Here is a 17,553-nt window from a genome sequence, read left to right on the forward strand (position 1 = left end):
GTCCTCACAAACAGAGCGTCTTTTCTGGCTGTGGGTCATAGATCCAGAGAAATGGTAAGAGCCTCAGTCTGATGTTGTTGGCTTTGAAGACAGAGGAATGGGCGATGAGCCAGGGAACGCAGGCAGCCTCTGGAAGCCAGTAAAAAAGCGAAGAAATGGATTCTGACCTAGAGCCTCCAGAAAAGACTACAGTCCCTGCCAAGACCTTGACCTTAGTCCAGTGAGATCTAAGTCAGGCTTCTGATCTACAGAACTGTAGGGACAAATTTGTGTTGTTTCAAGCCTGTGAGGTTATGGTAATTTTTCACGATGGCATGAGAAATCGAATACAGGGACCTATGCCCTTGGTTGAGAAAATATGGTAAGCAGGGACATGGAGACATTGGGAAAATATTGACTGGGAAATCATTGGTGATGAGCACGAGGTGCCAAGGACCGGCCCAGGTGAAGGTGACAGCCAGGTGAAGGTGAGCAATCCCACAGAATCTTTCTCTCAGAAGTGCTGGGAGAGGGCACTGGACTTCTTGCAGCGACCGCAGTGGAAGATGTTAAAGGAAAGGGTGACACAGGAGCCTGGAGAACTTGGGAACAATTGGCGTTCATGTCCTTGGCCATGGAGTAAGTTAAAGAATTTCTTCCATATAGCACAGGGAACTATATTCAATATCTTGTGATAACCTGTAATGAAAAAGAATATGAAAATGAATATATGTGTGTATATATATACGCATGACTGTGACATTATGCTGTACACCAGAAACTGACACATTGTAACTGTACTTCAATTAAAAAAAAAAAAAAGATGGCCAAGACAAAATCCCATGAACTTCTCTTCATCCCAGAAATTCCACCTGCACCGTAAGAACTCCAGCGACCTTGTTCTTTTCCAAAATACTTAGAGAATGTTTTGGGCTGTTTCATGTGAACTATCAAAAATTATGTTTTCCTGAGTATTTGCTCCAAACAAATTGTTGCATCCGGCAAAATAACCCAGGAAACTGTAGTTTCAAAGGCTGCCTCCGGGGGCTTCACAAAACCACCCAGCACAGCTAGTCTTGATGCCAAGATACTACCCATGAGAGAGAGGTCTTTGTTCCTTATCCACTAGCAGCTATGTAATGAGAAAGGCATTGCAGGGCATGCGAATACACGTTTAGAAGGCTCTGGTGTGGAGGTCAGGTTTGTGGACAAAGGAAGCGGAGTTCTAGTCCTTGAGAAAGAGGATGCAGGTCAACGGTTTAACAAATGCCTCCAGTTCGCTCTCCTCTGACCCCAGGATCCCACATTTGCTCTTGTTAACTGCAGCAGGACTTGCCAGGCAGGACCAGGGCTGTGGTGGAGGTGGAGAGGGGTCAGAGAGAGGGGCCGGGGCACCGCAGGGTGGAGGGCTTTCGATGCTGTCCCACTCATCGGTGGTTCTAGCCCTGGCTGTCCCCTTTCTTTCCCAGCTGCCTAGTCCACTCAGGCCAGAGTCCTGCTGACCCGGGTCAGCATCACCCAGCCTCTGTGTGGCCCAGAAGAGCCCAGTGTCTTGGCCTCTCCTCCACACACTCACCTCAGAGCCAAAACAAACCCTGGTCCTGTGAAGACGTATTCATAGTAACAATGGCCATGGACAGACAGTGAAAAGTCACCTTCCATGCTCCTCCTGTGCACATCTCTCTTTTTTTTAATTAGAAAAGTGACAGCTCTTTTGGTTGCTATAAATGTTAATTAAGCTAAGAAAAGTTGCACACATAAATACAATAGAGGCTTGTGCGTAAGGGTCATCTACATTTGAGAAGAACGTTCCCAGGCCCCGGCATTCTCCAGCAAGGGAGCTGTCCTTGGGCGGAGTGTGGGGTCCCTGGGTGAGGATGAGAAGGGGTCCAGTGGCGGGGAGAGGGAAGGATGTTCCTCCAGCAGCTCTTTGGATTTGGCCTCCTACAACTCCATCACTCTATGAATGAAGAGGCCTAGCCCACCAGTCCCCCAGGTTTAGACCCTGTTGTTTATCCTCAGTGCAACTGAATAATTTTGGTGTTATGCTTTGTTGCTATTTGACTCTTCTGCTGGACAATAAGCTCCAGGAGGGCAGGGAACATGTGTCCACCATGCCCTGCACACTGTGGCACATAGCAAGCACCCAATAAATTTTCCACAATGAATCAGTCAAGGAATAGATACTTTGTAGATTTGTAGATAAATTCGTGGGTAATTTGTAGATTAAAAAGTTGCATGTGTTCAGGCTCTCTGATGGGGCACCATGGAGGACAGGGGTGCTAAACTGAGCCTTAAAAGGGTCTTTGAGTTTGAGAAGGAATCCAACTTCTAGCAGAAAGCATCTTAGAATGAAACCCCAGAGCTGCCATGGGACCTAGCCGAGAGGCAACTATTGCTTTGGCCAACTATGGCAGATGCTACTAGGAAAATATGTGAAACATGCATGCCTATTACATGTATAATTGTTTAGAAATTATATATACATGTCACTGTCATTGTATATATTAAATAGTAACTTTCTTACTTTGGTTAACAGTACCTACGTTACCAACCCAGGTTCTTGGGCTCCTTAATCAATAGAAATTGATAAGGAGCCAGAGGAGAAATCCAGGCAAGGCTTTTTGGGACTCATGCAGAAACACGAGAGAGTTAAGGTAAGTAACAGGTTCCCTTGCTCACTCCCTGAGCGGGGTGACCTGGCCCTTTAAATGGGATGAGGGTGGGGGCCGGTCAATGGGTCTGCCACCCCTTTGGTGCAGGGTTTGTGCTCAGGACCCTGTTTTGCTCCACAGACTTGAGAAGTGGCCGTTGGGTTTTTGGTCTTTTTGTATCCTGTTGTTCATAATTTGCCCCAACTGCTCATGTACCCAGGTTTTTTGGTCCCTTACAGTTCTTTGTATTCTGTTGCTGGAGGAGACATTTGTCCTGGTACAAGCACTGCAGCGAAGGATCCCAGGTCCCAAATTCCAGTCTGTCTCACATAGATCTTCTAATATTTTCTCTCTATACCCTAGTGGGCTGTCTTGTGCACCACTTTAGAAGCCACTGCTGCTGGCCGATGAGATTGTGGTTAGAGGAGGCGGCCCTGGGATGTGGGGGGTGGCCTGCATCTCTCAGGCAGGTGGACCTGCTTTTGATGCATTTTTCTGCCAACTGCGACTCTTTCTTAGTTCTGGAAACGTTAATAACAGCGGTAATAACCCATAGTTATTGAGAGATGAGAGGCTAAAACACAAACAAGCAATGGCCAGACCATGTGTGACTCTAAAACTCTGACCCACAGCCTCTCCAGCAACCAGGCTGGGAAGTCCGGCCACAGCTGCTGCCGCCATCGGCTCACAGCGGTCAGGAGGTGGTCAGTAACTGCCAGCTTTCTGAATTTTTGCCCCCACTTCCTGCTTAGGACCAACCAAAGAAAGCCAAATATGCTCCTTTAACCAGTCACAGAGGAGGCCCTACTTCTAATTATCCTGCCTCTACCTTCCCCAGGCCATTGGCCTCCAGTCGGGGCAGATCTGAAGCCTTCCCTTTTCCACTATAAAGCTCTTCCTCTCCTCTACCTGCTAAACGCGAGTGATGGTGGCTGGTTCCCTTGCAATAGCAAACTCTGAATACACAGCCTTTGCCCGTCCTCAGGTGGATGGTCTTGGTTTATTTCCACAGCGCTTACTCTATGCCCAGCCCTGTGCTGAGTGGTTGACACATCCTTATCCTTGCAGCTCCATGAGGTAGTATCAGGGATATCATTCCCGTTTTACAGCTGGGGAAATGGATGATACCCAGAGAAGTTAGGTAACTTGCCCAGAATCACACAGCAAATAAGTGGCGAGGCTAGATGGATGTGTGTGCAGTGCCTGGCACACGGTGCGGGCCTCAGCTCACTCAGCAGCTTGGTCTCTCCCTGCTTCTTTATTCCCCACCTTGTAGCCTTTCCCCCACTAAAATGTGAATCCTTGAAGGGGAGAAAAGGATGTATTCATGTCTGGTATTTTCTTTAAAAAAAAAAAACAAAACAAAACTCCAGTGAAATAAGTCAGACAGGGAAAGACAAATACTATATGATCTCTTACACGTGGAATCTGAAAACAAAAACAGAAACCGGAAATCGCAGAATCAGAGAACAGATTGGTGGTGGCCAGAGGTGAGGTGTAGTCGGGGAAATGGGTGAAGGAGGTCAAAACTTCCAGTTATAAAATAAATAAGTCATGGCAGTGTGATGTCCAGCATCGTGACTGTAGTTAATAATACTGCTTGTATATTTGAAAGTTGCTAAGACAACAGATTTTAAACGTTCTCTTCACGAGAAAAAAACACTGGTGACTCTGCGTGGTGATAAATGTTAACTAGACTTCTTGTGGTGTACATCTCACAATATATACAAATATTGAATCATTATGTTGTACACCTGAAATTAAAATAATGGTGTATACCAGTTACATCTCAATTTAAAAAAATCAAATAACAACTCCAGGGTCTGTTGCCATGTGCACGGCTTTATGAGCATGAAGGCTCCATGTCTCTGCTTCTGGCAAGAGTAAGGAGACTGACAAAATCCTCTGTAGAAAGATGAACCCCTGGTTTTCCTTGGTGAACCTCCAAGTATTTTTAACTTCAGTGATGGATTAGGGTGAGATGTGAGAGTTTTTTAACAATCAAGCAAAGGTAACACTGTCAAGTCAGAGCTACATATCATATGAACCATGGTTGATGAGGGAAAAATGTATTTAGAATCAAAATCCTCGGTGACCTATGGACAGAAATACATCAGTCTACTTCCTTTCAGCCTGCTAAACAAACAAACATACCATTAAACTACCTCTGAAAAATGTTTGTAGTTTAACTGAATGTTATGACTGGGAAAGATTTTTGGAGGCAGCTAAGAGACATTTCTTATTTTAAAGCTGAAAACTAATTTGCTTCTTGGTAACAGGCGGAATCGAACCCAGGGTCTCCTGGTGAGCAGGCCAGGCAGCCACGGAGGTGTCATTCTGTTGGATTTACTAGCTAGATTGGGGCAAATCGTGTGTAGACAGATGGCAGTCATTGATTGAGGGAGGTCACCCACCCCTCCGGGAACCTCTGGGCACAGGGCAATTGATGACTTTGTAAAGCATCCTTTAATCTTGGTGTATGTAGTGTAAGTGGCTAGGTGCACTCCTTTTGGGCCTGAGAATTTACTCAGCAGGCAGAAGCTATTTAGTTCAGTGCCTTTACCTCAGTGCAACCTTCATTCATACAAGCATGTTGGCCTTAGTCCAGAGTTTTCTTTCTTCTATCAAGATATGCAAGCAACCAGAGAGCTCCATCAACCTTGGGTACCTTGGCACCACTGATTTCATAAGCAGCTGGCGTACAATAAATGTCAGCTGATTATGTTTTTGCATATCTAACATATGCCAGGCAGGTTCTTAAATTTTAGGTGTCACTGACCACATTGAGAATCTAGTGGAAGCTATTAGACTTTTCCCCCAGAAAAATGCCCATAAGACATACACACATACATTTCTGTATCTGACTGAGGGGTGTTTATGGACTTCTGAAGTCTGCCCCAGGCATCTGGGGAGAGGAGCCGGTTAGGCACATGGAACAGTGTTTTTGAGCAAAAGGAAGGCTCCAGCTCAAGTTATACATCACTGATTGGCAATGTCCCCGAGGTCTGGGAAGCTGTGGTTTTCCCTAGGTGTACTCTTGCTTAGGTGAGATCGATTCAGAGATGGGATTGCCAAGCTGGGGGCAGCAGGAGACCATGTATACTAGTGTGTGTGTGAATCGTGGCCACTACTGGGAATGCATTTGAAATAAATGACTAACCAGAATTCAAGAGTAATGAGGAAAGGTAGAGCAGGAACTCAAGAGGGGATGGAAGGGCTTCGATACGTGGGAGGGAGAGAGGAGTTGCCGGTGGCCGGAGAGTATGTGTGGTTGGAACCAAGAGTAGGAAAGGCAGAAATGCGGGAGAGCAGCACTTCTCTGTGATGACAGGATTCAGAGTCTGACCACGACAGTGGGGCACTCACTGAGTCTAGGGGGTCAGATGTGATTTATGAACGTAGAAGCTGTCCAGGAGGCACGTGAAAGGGGAGGGGAGAAGCCTGTATGATGCATGATAAGGTCATCAGTTAATAAGGGCAAGGGACCTCTCTGGCTTTAGGGGGGAAAACAAATTCCACTGAAGCTGAATCTTGGCCTGGAAACTCCTCCATTACTCTGAGGCCATTTCCTCCACTTTGCTTCCTGTCTCCTATTCCCAAATATGCATATGCCTGGGAGTCAGACCTACCTGGGTTTAGATTCACTTACTACTGGGGACTCTAACCCAATGAATGCCTCAGCCTCCCCAGCTTCAGTCTTGTGGCTGAATGAATGTTCAAAAATTATTTTTGCAGAAGCTTCCCTTGATCGTTTTAGTTTCCATCTGAGTGTGCTTATAATAACACTTACCTCAACCAAGTACTCAGTGAGATAACGTGGAGATGGTGCCTGGCCCAGTGTCTATCACATCGTAACTGCTCAATAACTCGTTTCTTTCTGCTCAAGCCCCTTTGTGCCCAACACGTGTGCTTAAAAACTGTCCCTTGTGGCTTTTGATGTGGCTTATAAACTTAACTGCTTTGTATTCTCTTTCTTGTAGATTATACAAAGCAAAACCTATTTAACTCCGGCACAGAGTTCCAAGGGAATGAAATAAAAAGATAGTTATCTTTTTTCATGCACTTTTCTGTGTTGAAAATCAACATTTCAAATAATAGATCAGCAACAAAACAAAAACAAAACCCAACAGTAGCAAAAGAAAAAAAAACCTTTAATAAATTCAAAATGATGAGGTGGAAACCACCAGATTTGTTGGGCTTCACTGTCCGACATTCTTTTTTAATTGGCAGCCTGACTTCTTTTTCAGGCCCAAACAATTAAATGGATCAACACCGGGCTTTGAATGCCAGCATTTGGAGCTCCTGCCTTTGGGAAGAGGAAGAGACGTTGTAAATCCAATAGCCAAAATACGTTTCTCATGATTAAAATGCGTGCAGAGGTGGGGGTGAACACAGAACCTGTAACCTGGACGGTCAGAATTTTCACACGGAGGGAACCCACCCAGCCCACGACCGCACGGCCTGGCTCCCAAAGTAACAGAATCCGAGTCTCCAGGCCAGATTTTCCCTCTAGCCATTCCAGGCCACGCATAGCGGAGCTGCGAGCACACAGAAAGGGATGTCTTCATCGCCAACCAGGATGGAACAAACCCGCCCGTTTGGGGAGTGCTGAGAACCAAAGGGTCCCTCCGACGCCGGCAGCAGCCAACATGACTTGACTGCCCCCATCCCGCGCGGTCCTTACTCTCCAGACGCCCCCACCCTTTCCGGGTGCGCGCGCACGAGCGGGTGAGCCAGGGAGCTGTGCGCCCGGCAGCCTGCGGGCGGCGGCGGCCGACAGGCTCGCGGGGAGCCGGGTAGCCAGGGGCGGCGGAGGAGGAGCTGGCGCCGCAGCCGGCCCCCTCCAGCCGCGCCCCGCCCTCCGCCGCCACCTGCGCGACCCCTCTGGGCCCTCGGGCCCCGGGACTGTGTGGACTCTCCCTGCCGCAGCGGCGGTATCGCCGCGTCCGCCAATTAGAAGACTCGGCGTTTGGCTCCTTGGGGCGCTGGAAGAGCCGCGCTGCTCGCTGTGGCGAGCGCAGGGTGCGCCGGCGCGCGTCCCTCCCCGCCGCGCTCCCCGCGACGTTCGTGGAGGGGGGTACAGAACTGCTGTGACTTTTGAGGTCCGACTCCTCCTTCCAGCTAGCCTCCTGACGCGCCAGCTCGGAGGGAGGCCGATGTGACCGCCAGGCCCCGAAGGCTCACTGCGTGGGCTCGGGACTTGGAACGTGTCCGGGAGCCCGCGGAGCGGTGCGCGCTGGTGAGTTTGGCGGCGGGGTGGGGTGTCTCCCCGAGCGAGGGGCGGAGAGGACGTCGCGCTCTGCCCCTTCGCCCGCCCCCTAGTGCTGCTCCCACTTTGAGAGTAATTGAGACTTGAGCGTGACTGCGGAGCCGCGAGGACGCCGTCGCCGGGCGCAGGCTATTCTTCAGCCCGGCGTAATGGAGCGGGTCGGTGAGCGGAACAAAGGCGCTCGCCCGGGGAAGCGAGCCTTCTTCGGCTGAACACCGCGGACTGCGCGCCGCGACGGCCGCCTGCGGACTGAGGTGGTGGCTGTGCAGCTCGAGGCGCGGCGCGCTCCCCTGCGGGCGGGCGGCGACCCCTGAGCCCGGCACCTGCGCGCCGCTCCCGCCGCGGCGCCGGGGCAGCCCCGCCTGCCGGCCCCTCGGCCCCGGAGGTCTGCTGCGCCCGCAGCCCTACTCCCGGCGGCCCGAGGTCCAGCGACGAACCACTTGCTGGGGCAGAGGAGGGACCCCTGCCCCCCGGCCCTTCGCGGAGAAGCCGGGGCGCCTGGTAGGGGCCGCGCGCCTGGGACTGAGTAGGCATCTCGGGGAACACTTCTGCAGACTGAGGGCTTCCATGTGAGCCATTTCGCTTTCCCCCGACCGCCCGGTCCTCTCACCAGTCTCCGCTGCCCGAGCCTTCGCGCAGTGGGGCCGTGAGCGGCTGGGATCCTCGCCAGCCGTCCGGAGCGCGAGGTTTGCACACGGCCCCCGGCTGCCCCGCGCCTCGCCGGAGCCCGAGGGGGCGCGGGTCCGGGGCGAGGGCCGGCCGGGCGTGTTTGATGGCTTCACTGAGAAGAGTCAAAGTGCTGCTGGTGTTGAACTTGATCGCTGTGGCCGGCTTCGTGCTCTTCCTGGCCAAGTGCCGGCCCATCGCGGTGCGCAGCGGAGACGCCTTCCACGAGATTCGGCCGCGCGCGGAGGCGGCCAACCTAAGCGCGCACAGCGCCAGCCCCATCCAGGATGCGGTCCTGAAGCGCCTTTCACTGCTCGAGGACATTGTCTACCGGCAACTAAATGGTAAGGACGCACGCAGGTGCCCACGGGACTCGGCAGGGATGGCCAGGGAGCCGGGGTCACCCGGGGCCCTGCGCGCCGTGTGGGAGGCAGGCACCCCCTGGCTCCCGCGCACTCCCTTTTACTCTCCCTGCTCAGTCTCAGCCAGGAGGCCAGGGCTGCTGGAAAGAATTACCTGTTTCTTTTCTGTGCTCCAGCTGTTAAGTTTGCTGGCTCCCGGTCCCCGCGTGCAGGAGTCATTATCTGGCGACTCCGGCCATGTGCAGAAACTAGACACACGGCCAAAGACGCAGGCGACTTAAGGGAAGAAATAGCTCCTAGAGCTTAGCGTTTGGTGGGGTCCCCCGGAAGTAGGGGTGGACAGTGGCTGACTTAAATGTCTGCACAAGTCGAGGCCTCAGTTCTGGAGCTAACGCGCTTCGGTAGTAGGTTGGATGAATGTCCTATCTCTAAGAGGCGGGCTGCACAGCTAGTAATGAGGACTCCTCCCTTCCCGCCGCAGCCTTGATGAGGCTGCTATTAAAAACACTCGGTTTCTCCCTAAGAGCTGCCTGAGGGTGATTGTTAAAAAGTTCGCAGTGGGTTAGGGAAGCAGGTTTTTAGAGTGTAGCAGAGAGGTGTGCCATCCAGTGAACGGTGGTTGTCAGCATCTGTCCCATCTCAGATGCCCCTTCAGTGCTTCAGGAGACGAGGGGGGTTTTTAATATGCCCTGGTCACAGCTGGTCCAGGGGCTGATGGGTCACTGGACACTTGCTTCCCCCAAGGTCAGAGTATTACCTTCTCGAGTACTGGCAGCTCTCCAGGGTCCATATAGCTGGTATTCAAGACAGATCCAAAGCTATCACCTCCCTTCCTGAGCTTCTAACTCACCTTCTCATGAGTTATGGTAGTTCCAGAGCTGCAGATAATCTTAGAGAATGGTAATAATAACTGGTGGAATGCTTGCTGTGTGCTGCACCCAGCGCAAAAATGTTCCGAGTGCATTCTCTCACTGAACATCCACATCAGTCCCTGGAGTTTCATTCCATCTCCATATCAGAGATGAGAGGTTAACTAAGTTGCCTAGTGTCCTACTGCCAGTTAGTGGTAGAGCCTGGAGTCAGACCCTCATATCTGGTTGACCTCAGAGCCTACGTTCTTGACAACCTCTATCTACTGTTTCCTCCTAATTATAAGGGGTGTAAATTTGGATGACAAAAAGATTCTGCATTAGTAAGACCTGACTCAACTCCTGTCTTCCCTGCAGTTGGAGCAGGAGACTAGCTGGGTGGCAGGCAGGGAGAAGGACGCCACCTTCCTGCCTTCCAACAATCCCTTCTGAGTCCTTCCAGGTGGAATGGGGTCAGATTTCCAAGCACCCTCTGAAAGGACCTTTTGGTTTCTTCTCGATGTCATTCAACAAGTATCCAGGGGATGCCCTGAACTTGCATCGGTGGCAGGAAGCTGCAATCCCACTGACCCCTGGCAGACAGTGTGCTCGGCTGTGGGTGTGGCCTGGCTGCAGATGTCACTTTTTGGGGGTCAAGTGGGAGCTCTTCTCCTGAGTGTCAAAAAAACACACAGAATGAAACAAAAGCCCATGGCTCATTTCTAGAGGAACTAGATGCTTTGGGGATGGGCCTTATTGTTCTATACAGGTACATACCATAGACAAGTAAATAGGACTCAAAAGAGGGAGAGCAGAGTAGCTTGATTCCCTCCACGTCAGGCTCTACAAGTCATTTCAGAAACTAAATATGATATGGCCACATTCCCCCTGCTGAAGCCCCAAATAGGAATAATAAAATTCTAAATGGTAGTTTCTAAGTGCCACAAACACGCAGGGACTCATGCAGTCTTTACAGCAACCCTAGGAGATAGGTGTGGCTACTTCCCCCTCCGTAGCTTGCCAGCTAGAGGGTGGGGTGAGCTGGGAATTGAACTTGGACAGTCTGGTTCCAGAATTGAGGTTCTTAGCTGTTACACCAGCATGTCTCAATCAGAGTCACATGGAGGGCCTGTTAAGACACAGGTTTCTAGGCATCCCCTCCTCTACTGCCACTGCCGCTGCCCTGAGACTCTAATTCAGTAGATCTGGGGTGGGGGCCGGACACTTTGCATCTTTGATGAGCTTGTGGCCTGGACCATGGCCCACTGCCCTCTACTGCCTACACCAGGCAACTAGGCAGAGCAAAGAGGAAAACTCGCTCGCCATTTGGTTAGAGTTGGGGTAGGGATTTCTGGAAAGCCAAGAGTTTGCTTCAGAAGATGGTCTGGAAGTCTGGCTTCTTTCCCCATGTACTCTTCTGCCACATAAGCGCTTCCCTGGGGGCGTAGGGGTACCTGGCACTTGGGACTGGTTGGGCCCGGGGCTGTGGGGTGGGAAGACTGGAGGAGGTGCAAGAGGGCTGGGTGGAGAGCGTTTCCTGGGCAAGCTAGGAATTCCAGCTGCAACTAGATAGATGTTATCTTCTCGCTGCAGAGTGTAATCTGTAGTGACATGTGGCCTGGGGGAAGAGGGCGGGGAAAAGTCCCAATTGGAGAGGACCTTCTCCCTCTCCACCCCACCCCCAGCGCCCATCCTTCGCTGATGTGCTTGTTGTGGGTAATGTGTGTGCCACCGTTATGCTGTCGGCCTGCTGGGGTCCCCTGCTGTGGCGGGAGGGAGGCGGCGGGAGGAGAGTACCTGGGAGATGGGACCTGGATTCGTGCATCCCCTCTGCAGTCTGTCTCCGTCCCTTGCTGCTGAAGGAGGAGAATGAACCCTTGACCCGGGTGTTCTTTATTCATCAGGAATTCATGGAGGGCTCGAGAGAGCTGGGCACTGGGCCACTTGGGTCCAACTCCTTGAGTACCAAGTGGCAGCTGGTATTTTCATGGTGGCTCAGATTCCTTAGACCTTTCCTCTGATGAAGTTCAAGCAGGAGGGACACAGCCCGACCATCTCCAGTGCTCTCTCATTCTCGAAATAAGTTTTCTTGGGTGACCTGAGAGGGTCCCCCTGGGCTACCGGGGCCAGGAGTGACCCGGAGTTCCTCAGAACTGGCTTTTCTGCTAAGATGCTAGGTGCCTGCCTTTTGAAAAATAGTTACAAGTTGTTGTTATTGTTTTGTTTTTCTTAATACAGGTTGAAAAGGACACTTTAAAGGGAAAGTGGATAAGCTAGTATGGAGGAAAAAGCACACAGAGATGAGTTGGTTTTCTCCCCTCCAGACCCTCTCTTGCATCTGCGCTCTGTTCTTTCCTTTAGGCCCCCTGCTGACCCTTGACTGTGGCCGCACTGCCCTTTAACCCAGGGCCCTGCCTCTGGTCTCTCACCCCCGCTTTGGTGGCTCCAGCTCTCTGAGTGGAAAGCACCGCTTCCGAAGGGCCCAAGACCTTCCAGAGGTTTTCTCCTTCCTAAGGAACCGTGGTCAAGCTTGGAGGCCGACAGACAGGGCCTGCCACAGCCGACCCATGTTCCCACCCTGGCCCGTGCCTTCTGCCTGATCTACTCACTGAAATAACCCTGCGTTTGTCTGTGGATTGTAGCCTGTGTGTTTCAGCCTGTCTTTGAGAAGTGCTGGTTGACTTGGTTTGCTCTCCTCGCCCCTTTTCTACATTCATCCAGCCTTTAAATCCTGGCTCAAGATCACCGCCTGGGGGTGGGTGATTGTGCCAGGCCACAGCTCTTCCTGGTCCAGGTTGCTTGAAGCTTTCTTGTCAATGTCAATGTCCGTTTGTGCCCATGGCTTCTACTTTTGTGCCCTCGTGGCTTTACCTTTTGAGTCCAGAACTGGACTGCAGGCTTTTTAAGGGCTTGAACCATATTTTGGGTGTTTTAGTACCACCTCCATCCTTCAGCATCTGCCACGGCACCTTGCACATAAAGTGGTCACCAAAGATTTATTGGTTGATTATTTGGATGGGAGCTAGTTTTAGGAGGTAAATGATAACCACAGAGGAAAAAACTTCGACACTGTGAAGGCTGGATTGGGTTGGGTGGATGTGGTGAGGGAGGAGAAGGAACTGAAAGGACTTAGCGGGGGAGACTGAGTGTGATGTTAGGGCTAGGCCATCTTTTTTTTTTTTTTAACTTTTTTTTATTGAGTTATAGTCATTTTACAATGTTGTGTCAAATTCCAGTGTAGAGCACAGGGTTAGGCCATCTTGCCTGTACCATCTTGTCACCACTATCTTGCCGGTGCCATCTTGAGGCTGCCCTGGTCCTTCACCCTCCTAACTAAAGGGCACCAGATCTTTTGGAGGAGCCAGGAAGTGAAGCAGTTGGCCAGATTAGGGACCAGCGTGTTTCATTGTTTTTTTTGTTTAAAAAAAATTTTTTTTTTGGATGGGGGAAGTAATTAGGTTTACTTATTTGTTTATTTTTAATGGGGGTACTGGGGACTGAACCCTCAATCATGCTAAGCATGCACTTTACCACTGAGCCATACCCTCCCCCACCATATGTTTTCTTTGAATGTGTGATTTTATAACATGAATGTGGTTTTATATTACTTTTCTTCCTCTAGAATGAAATTCATTTTTATTGTAGAAAATCTGGAAAATCCCCAAAAAATTATACAGAGGAAAATAATACTGTGTTAAAATACTGAAAAAAAAAAGTGGCATGGTGGTTTTGTACTAGGAGAATGGACATAGGGACAGACAAATTTCTTGTTAGAATTCCTGTGTAACTCTGTACAGGGCTTTTGGCTGTCTGTTACCTTCTGAGGAAGTTGTTCTGAGGAAGCTCATTTTGGAGCTGAGAAAGGTGAGAAACAGAGACACTATGTGACCTAGCCAGGATGACACAGCCAGCGAAGGGCAGAGCCAAGATTCCCGAACATCAAGATTCTTTTCCCCAGTCCACTGTCCCCCTGATAGGTCGGGGGAAGATGGCGTCATGTTTCACGCAGGCCCTGAGCTGTGGCTGGTGATCCCGCCCCCCGTCAGAGCCCGGTGCGATGCATTGGAAGGGTGCACGTGGCGGCTCCCTCCAGTGAGTCCAGGGCAGCGCTGTCGCAAGAGGAAATGCAATCGATTGAGATTTGCTTCCAAATTTAGATTTCAGAAGGATATTGAATAGAAGCAGGGTTGCTTGAAGAAATTGAAAAATCTTGCGGGCATGGAGAGAAGTCACAATTACCCAGCCTAGTCCTGCCCCCGAGCCACACAGGCAGACGAAGCTGGAGTCAGAGCTGTAGAAAACCAACACGTTCCCAGATAACCCAGGTGCAGCTCATCCAGCCTGCCGCTTCAGCCAAACCCGCCAGGCAGGGAGAGTGAGTTGGTGCCGAGGGACAGAGGGAGAGATGTGCTCTGTAGGCCTCCACGGTGGAGTCGGAAAGAGGGGGGTTGTGTTTTGGAAGCATCTCTTCATGGAGATGGCTGGGAGCTGTTTCCTGTTTCCTGGGATGTAGATGTGCTCGTATTGGCTACGGAGCTGATGGTACCAGCATTTCCGATGGGACGGAAGTAAGGCAGAGAGAGCAGGGGGCACGTATCCTTGCAGTGAGCATCAGAAGGAACCCAGGGCGGTGTGAGCCTTCAGGGCTGTGTGCAGGCCGTCACCAGGGCTCGGTGGCCAGCAGGGGCTCCGGTGTGGGGCAGGTCAGCTGAACCAGGGCCTGGGCGCTGGAGGGAGGCCCACTTCCTGTACCTCTCGCGGACTGATAGCCTCTGGTGGCTCCTGGAGAGACTGGGAGCCCAGCTCTTGGACAGCCCTCAGATGGAGGCACATCTGTGTTGGCCAGTGTGTGCGACAGGCACCCTGCCGGCGGGGGCAGCTGCCGCCTGCCCAGCCTGGAGGTAGCGGGCAGAGGCTGCCAGCGTCCTTCTCGAGGAGGGCCTCTGATGCCCTGAATTTTGCTGTTGCCACATCGGGAGTGTCCTTCATGGACAGGAGGAAGGCTCGGTAATTAGAGCCAAGAGTGACAACGAGGAGATGGAATGTGGGCACAGCAAGGCCCACGTCACTGAGATCAGAACCCCTGCGTCTTTAAGAATACAGTCTTGGAAGAAAGGTTGTTCTCCTGGGCGGCAGACAGACCAGCTTTGGTTTCTGGCTGTGTCATTTAGTAGCTGTGTGACCTTGGGCCAACCTCCCCACCTCAACAGTCCCCATGGGTCTGCCTTCTGAGACCACCAGCAGGCCTCTGGGTCCTCCTGCGTTTTCTGGACTCAGCTGCAGTGCCAGGTTGCAGGGTAGGACCTACTTCTCAGCAGCTGCTGAAGGGACCCGAAGATTAAACTCAGAAGTTCAGGGGAGCCACCTCTCCACTGGGTGGCCTTTGATGGGGGACAGGAGCACCTCTTCAGCAGGGAAAGCATTTCCTAATGCCGGGTTGCAATGAAAAAAAAAATGCAAGACTCATTTGGTTGAAAGACCTTCCTCTGCCTTCCTTATTACCCCTCACGGGTCTTTATACTGTTTGACATGTAGATGACAATTGGCTTAGTCCCGGATAGAGAAGTTTTCCCTTCTAATAATGTCCCTGTCATTGCTAACTGCAGAGCCTCAGCCCTGCCACGCATGAGTAATAAACCACTACCGTAATTACAGGCGGCCCCGTCCAGACACCCAGACACCAGCGCACTGCCAGTGACGAGGGAGCGAGGTTCCCTAGGAGCCTCTTCCATCCCGGCCTCAGACACAATGGCTAATCATGTGATTAGGGTGTCCTGAGGAGTATCTTATGGTTACACATGGCTTGTTAGCTGCTGTACCTCTCTGGGGGAAAGGGAGTGAGCTAAGGGTCAGGACACTGGGGTTCTAGTTCTGTGTGTTTCTAGGGACCAGAGTTTATGCATGTCTAAGTGAGAGCTCCATGACTTTAGGGCCCTTCAGCTCTCAGGCAATGAGTAAAACCCCTTCCCCCCATCCTATTAAAATCTTGTGCATTCTCCAAGGACCAATTTAGAAGCTCTTTCTTCCCTGAAACCTTCCCTACCAACTTGTCAGAATTGTCTCTTCTTTGGGCTCTTGTGGTTCCCCGCCTGGGTCTGCTTTTAGCCATTATCTGCCTCTGCTTTGCATTATAATGGGTTGTTTACATGGTAACAAGAGAATTAGTTTTATTCGTTTTAAAATTTTCTTTTTCTTTTTTTTATTGAGGTATAGTTGTACTTATATATCATATAAGTGACAGGTGTACAACATAGTGAGTCACAATTTTTTAAAGGTTATACTCTTTTTATAATTATTATAAAACGTTGGTTATATTCCCTGTATTGTACAGTGTATCCTTGTAGCTTATTTATTTTATACACAATAGCTTGTACCTCAATCTCCTACCCCTATCTTGCTCCTCCCCAACCCCCCTCTCCACTGGTAACCACTAGTTTGTTTTCTGTGTCTGTGAGTCTGTTCCTTTTTTAATATATTTACTAATTTTTTTTTTAAGATTCCACATATAAGTGATATCATACAGTATCTGTCTTTCTCTTTCTGGCTTATTTCACCAAGTATAATACCTTCCAAGTCCATACATGTTGTTGCAAATGGCAAAATTTCTTTCTTTTTTATGGCTGAATAGTATTCCATTGTACATTTTAAAATCCTTCTCCATGTCATTTAGGAGTTAATTCATCAGCAACTAACTTGTTCTCACTTAACAAGTCCAGAAGCAGTGGTAATAGCATTGCTTTGGCACCATGAAGTCATCATGGTGGTGTTATAATGTCATAATTTGTTATATTTCCTTGGTCTTTTCTTCATGGTTATAAGATGGCTGTCATTGCATCTTTGTACAAGGTAGGATGTACTGTACCACTGGCCATATCTACTCCTGTTGTTTAATCAGGAAAGAAAATCTTTTCCAGAAGTCTCTCCAGCAGGCTCCCACATGTGGTCCAGAAAATGGCCACGTGACCAACCTTCCTTCAAGAGAATAGTTGCTTTTCATAGAAAGTAAGTAGGGTAGAGGTGAAAGAGAAGGAGAGAAGAAATGGTGTTTGCATTGTGAGTCCATGGTGTCTGTCATCCTCTCTACACCCCCAAATACCTTTTCAGCGAATATTAAAATGAAGCAAGACTCTCTGCTATCTAGAAATTCAATTAAGTAGAATACTAAGTCCTTGGGGATTTGGGTTAACGTGGATTTGACTTGAAGACATCTCACAGATTGAAACTACCGTGTTTAATCACATTTTGTCACTGCTAAGATGCACATTTTTACGTCTCTGAAATTGAGGTTCATTTTATGGTCAGTGGTGTGTCATAGTTTAATCGGCAGCATTTTCCCCTTTCTGGGTACATAAAAATGGTGCAACTTGCAGCTTAGGGCATCTTAGATTTAATGAAATACAATGTATAGTCTTTCTAGGTGGGGAGGGTATAGCTCAGTGGTAGAGGGCTTGCTTACCATGCGTGAGGTCCTGGGTTCAATTCCCAGTACTTCTGTTAAAAAATATTAAAAAATAAACAAATAAGCAGATAAATAAATAAATAAACAAACCTAAATACCCCTCCCCAAAAGACATGGGAAAAAATTAAGAACTCCTCAAAACAATATATAGTCTTCCTAAACACACATGCGTATGTATACTGTAGTGTACCATACACAGTATTTTTATGGGGCGTCTACTACATCTCCAGTGTTTTGTATTGGCTTAATTCTACATCAGTCCTGCATGTATTATTATACTCATTTTACAGTTGAGGAAGCTGAAACACGGGGAAAT

General features: G+C 49.8%; 1 protein-coding gene across 1 annotated transcript in view; it reads left to right on the forward strand.

The window, feature by feature from the left end:
• The first annotated feature begins 7,109 nt into the window (after positions 1 to 7,109).
• GALNT17 (polypeptide N-acetylgalactosaminyltransferase 17) overlaps positions 7,110 to 17,553 on the forward strand; it is a 364,964-nt gene continuing 354,520 nt past the window's right edge. The window contains exon 1 of the mRNA XM_006189465.3: positions 7,110 to 8,912. Coding sequence (XP_006189527.1) covers positions 8,675 to 8,912 — 238 coding nt within the window. The 5' untranslated portion in view covers positions 7,110 to 8,674. The remainder of the gene's footprint in view (positions 8,913 to 17,553) is intronic.

The sequence above is a fragment of the Camelus ferus genome, chromosome 18 (assembly GCF_009834535.1).
Source record: "Camelus ferus isolate YT-003-E chromosome 18, BCGSAC_Cfer_1.0, whole genome shotgun sequence".
Classification (NCBI taxonomy): domain Eukaryota; kingdom Metazoa; phylum Chordata; class Mammalia; order Artiodactyla; family Camelidae; genus Camelus; species Camelus ferus.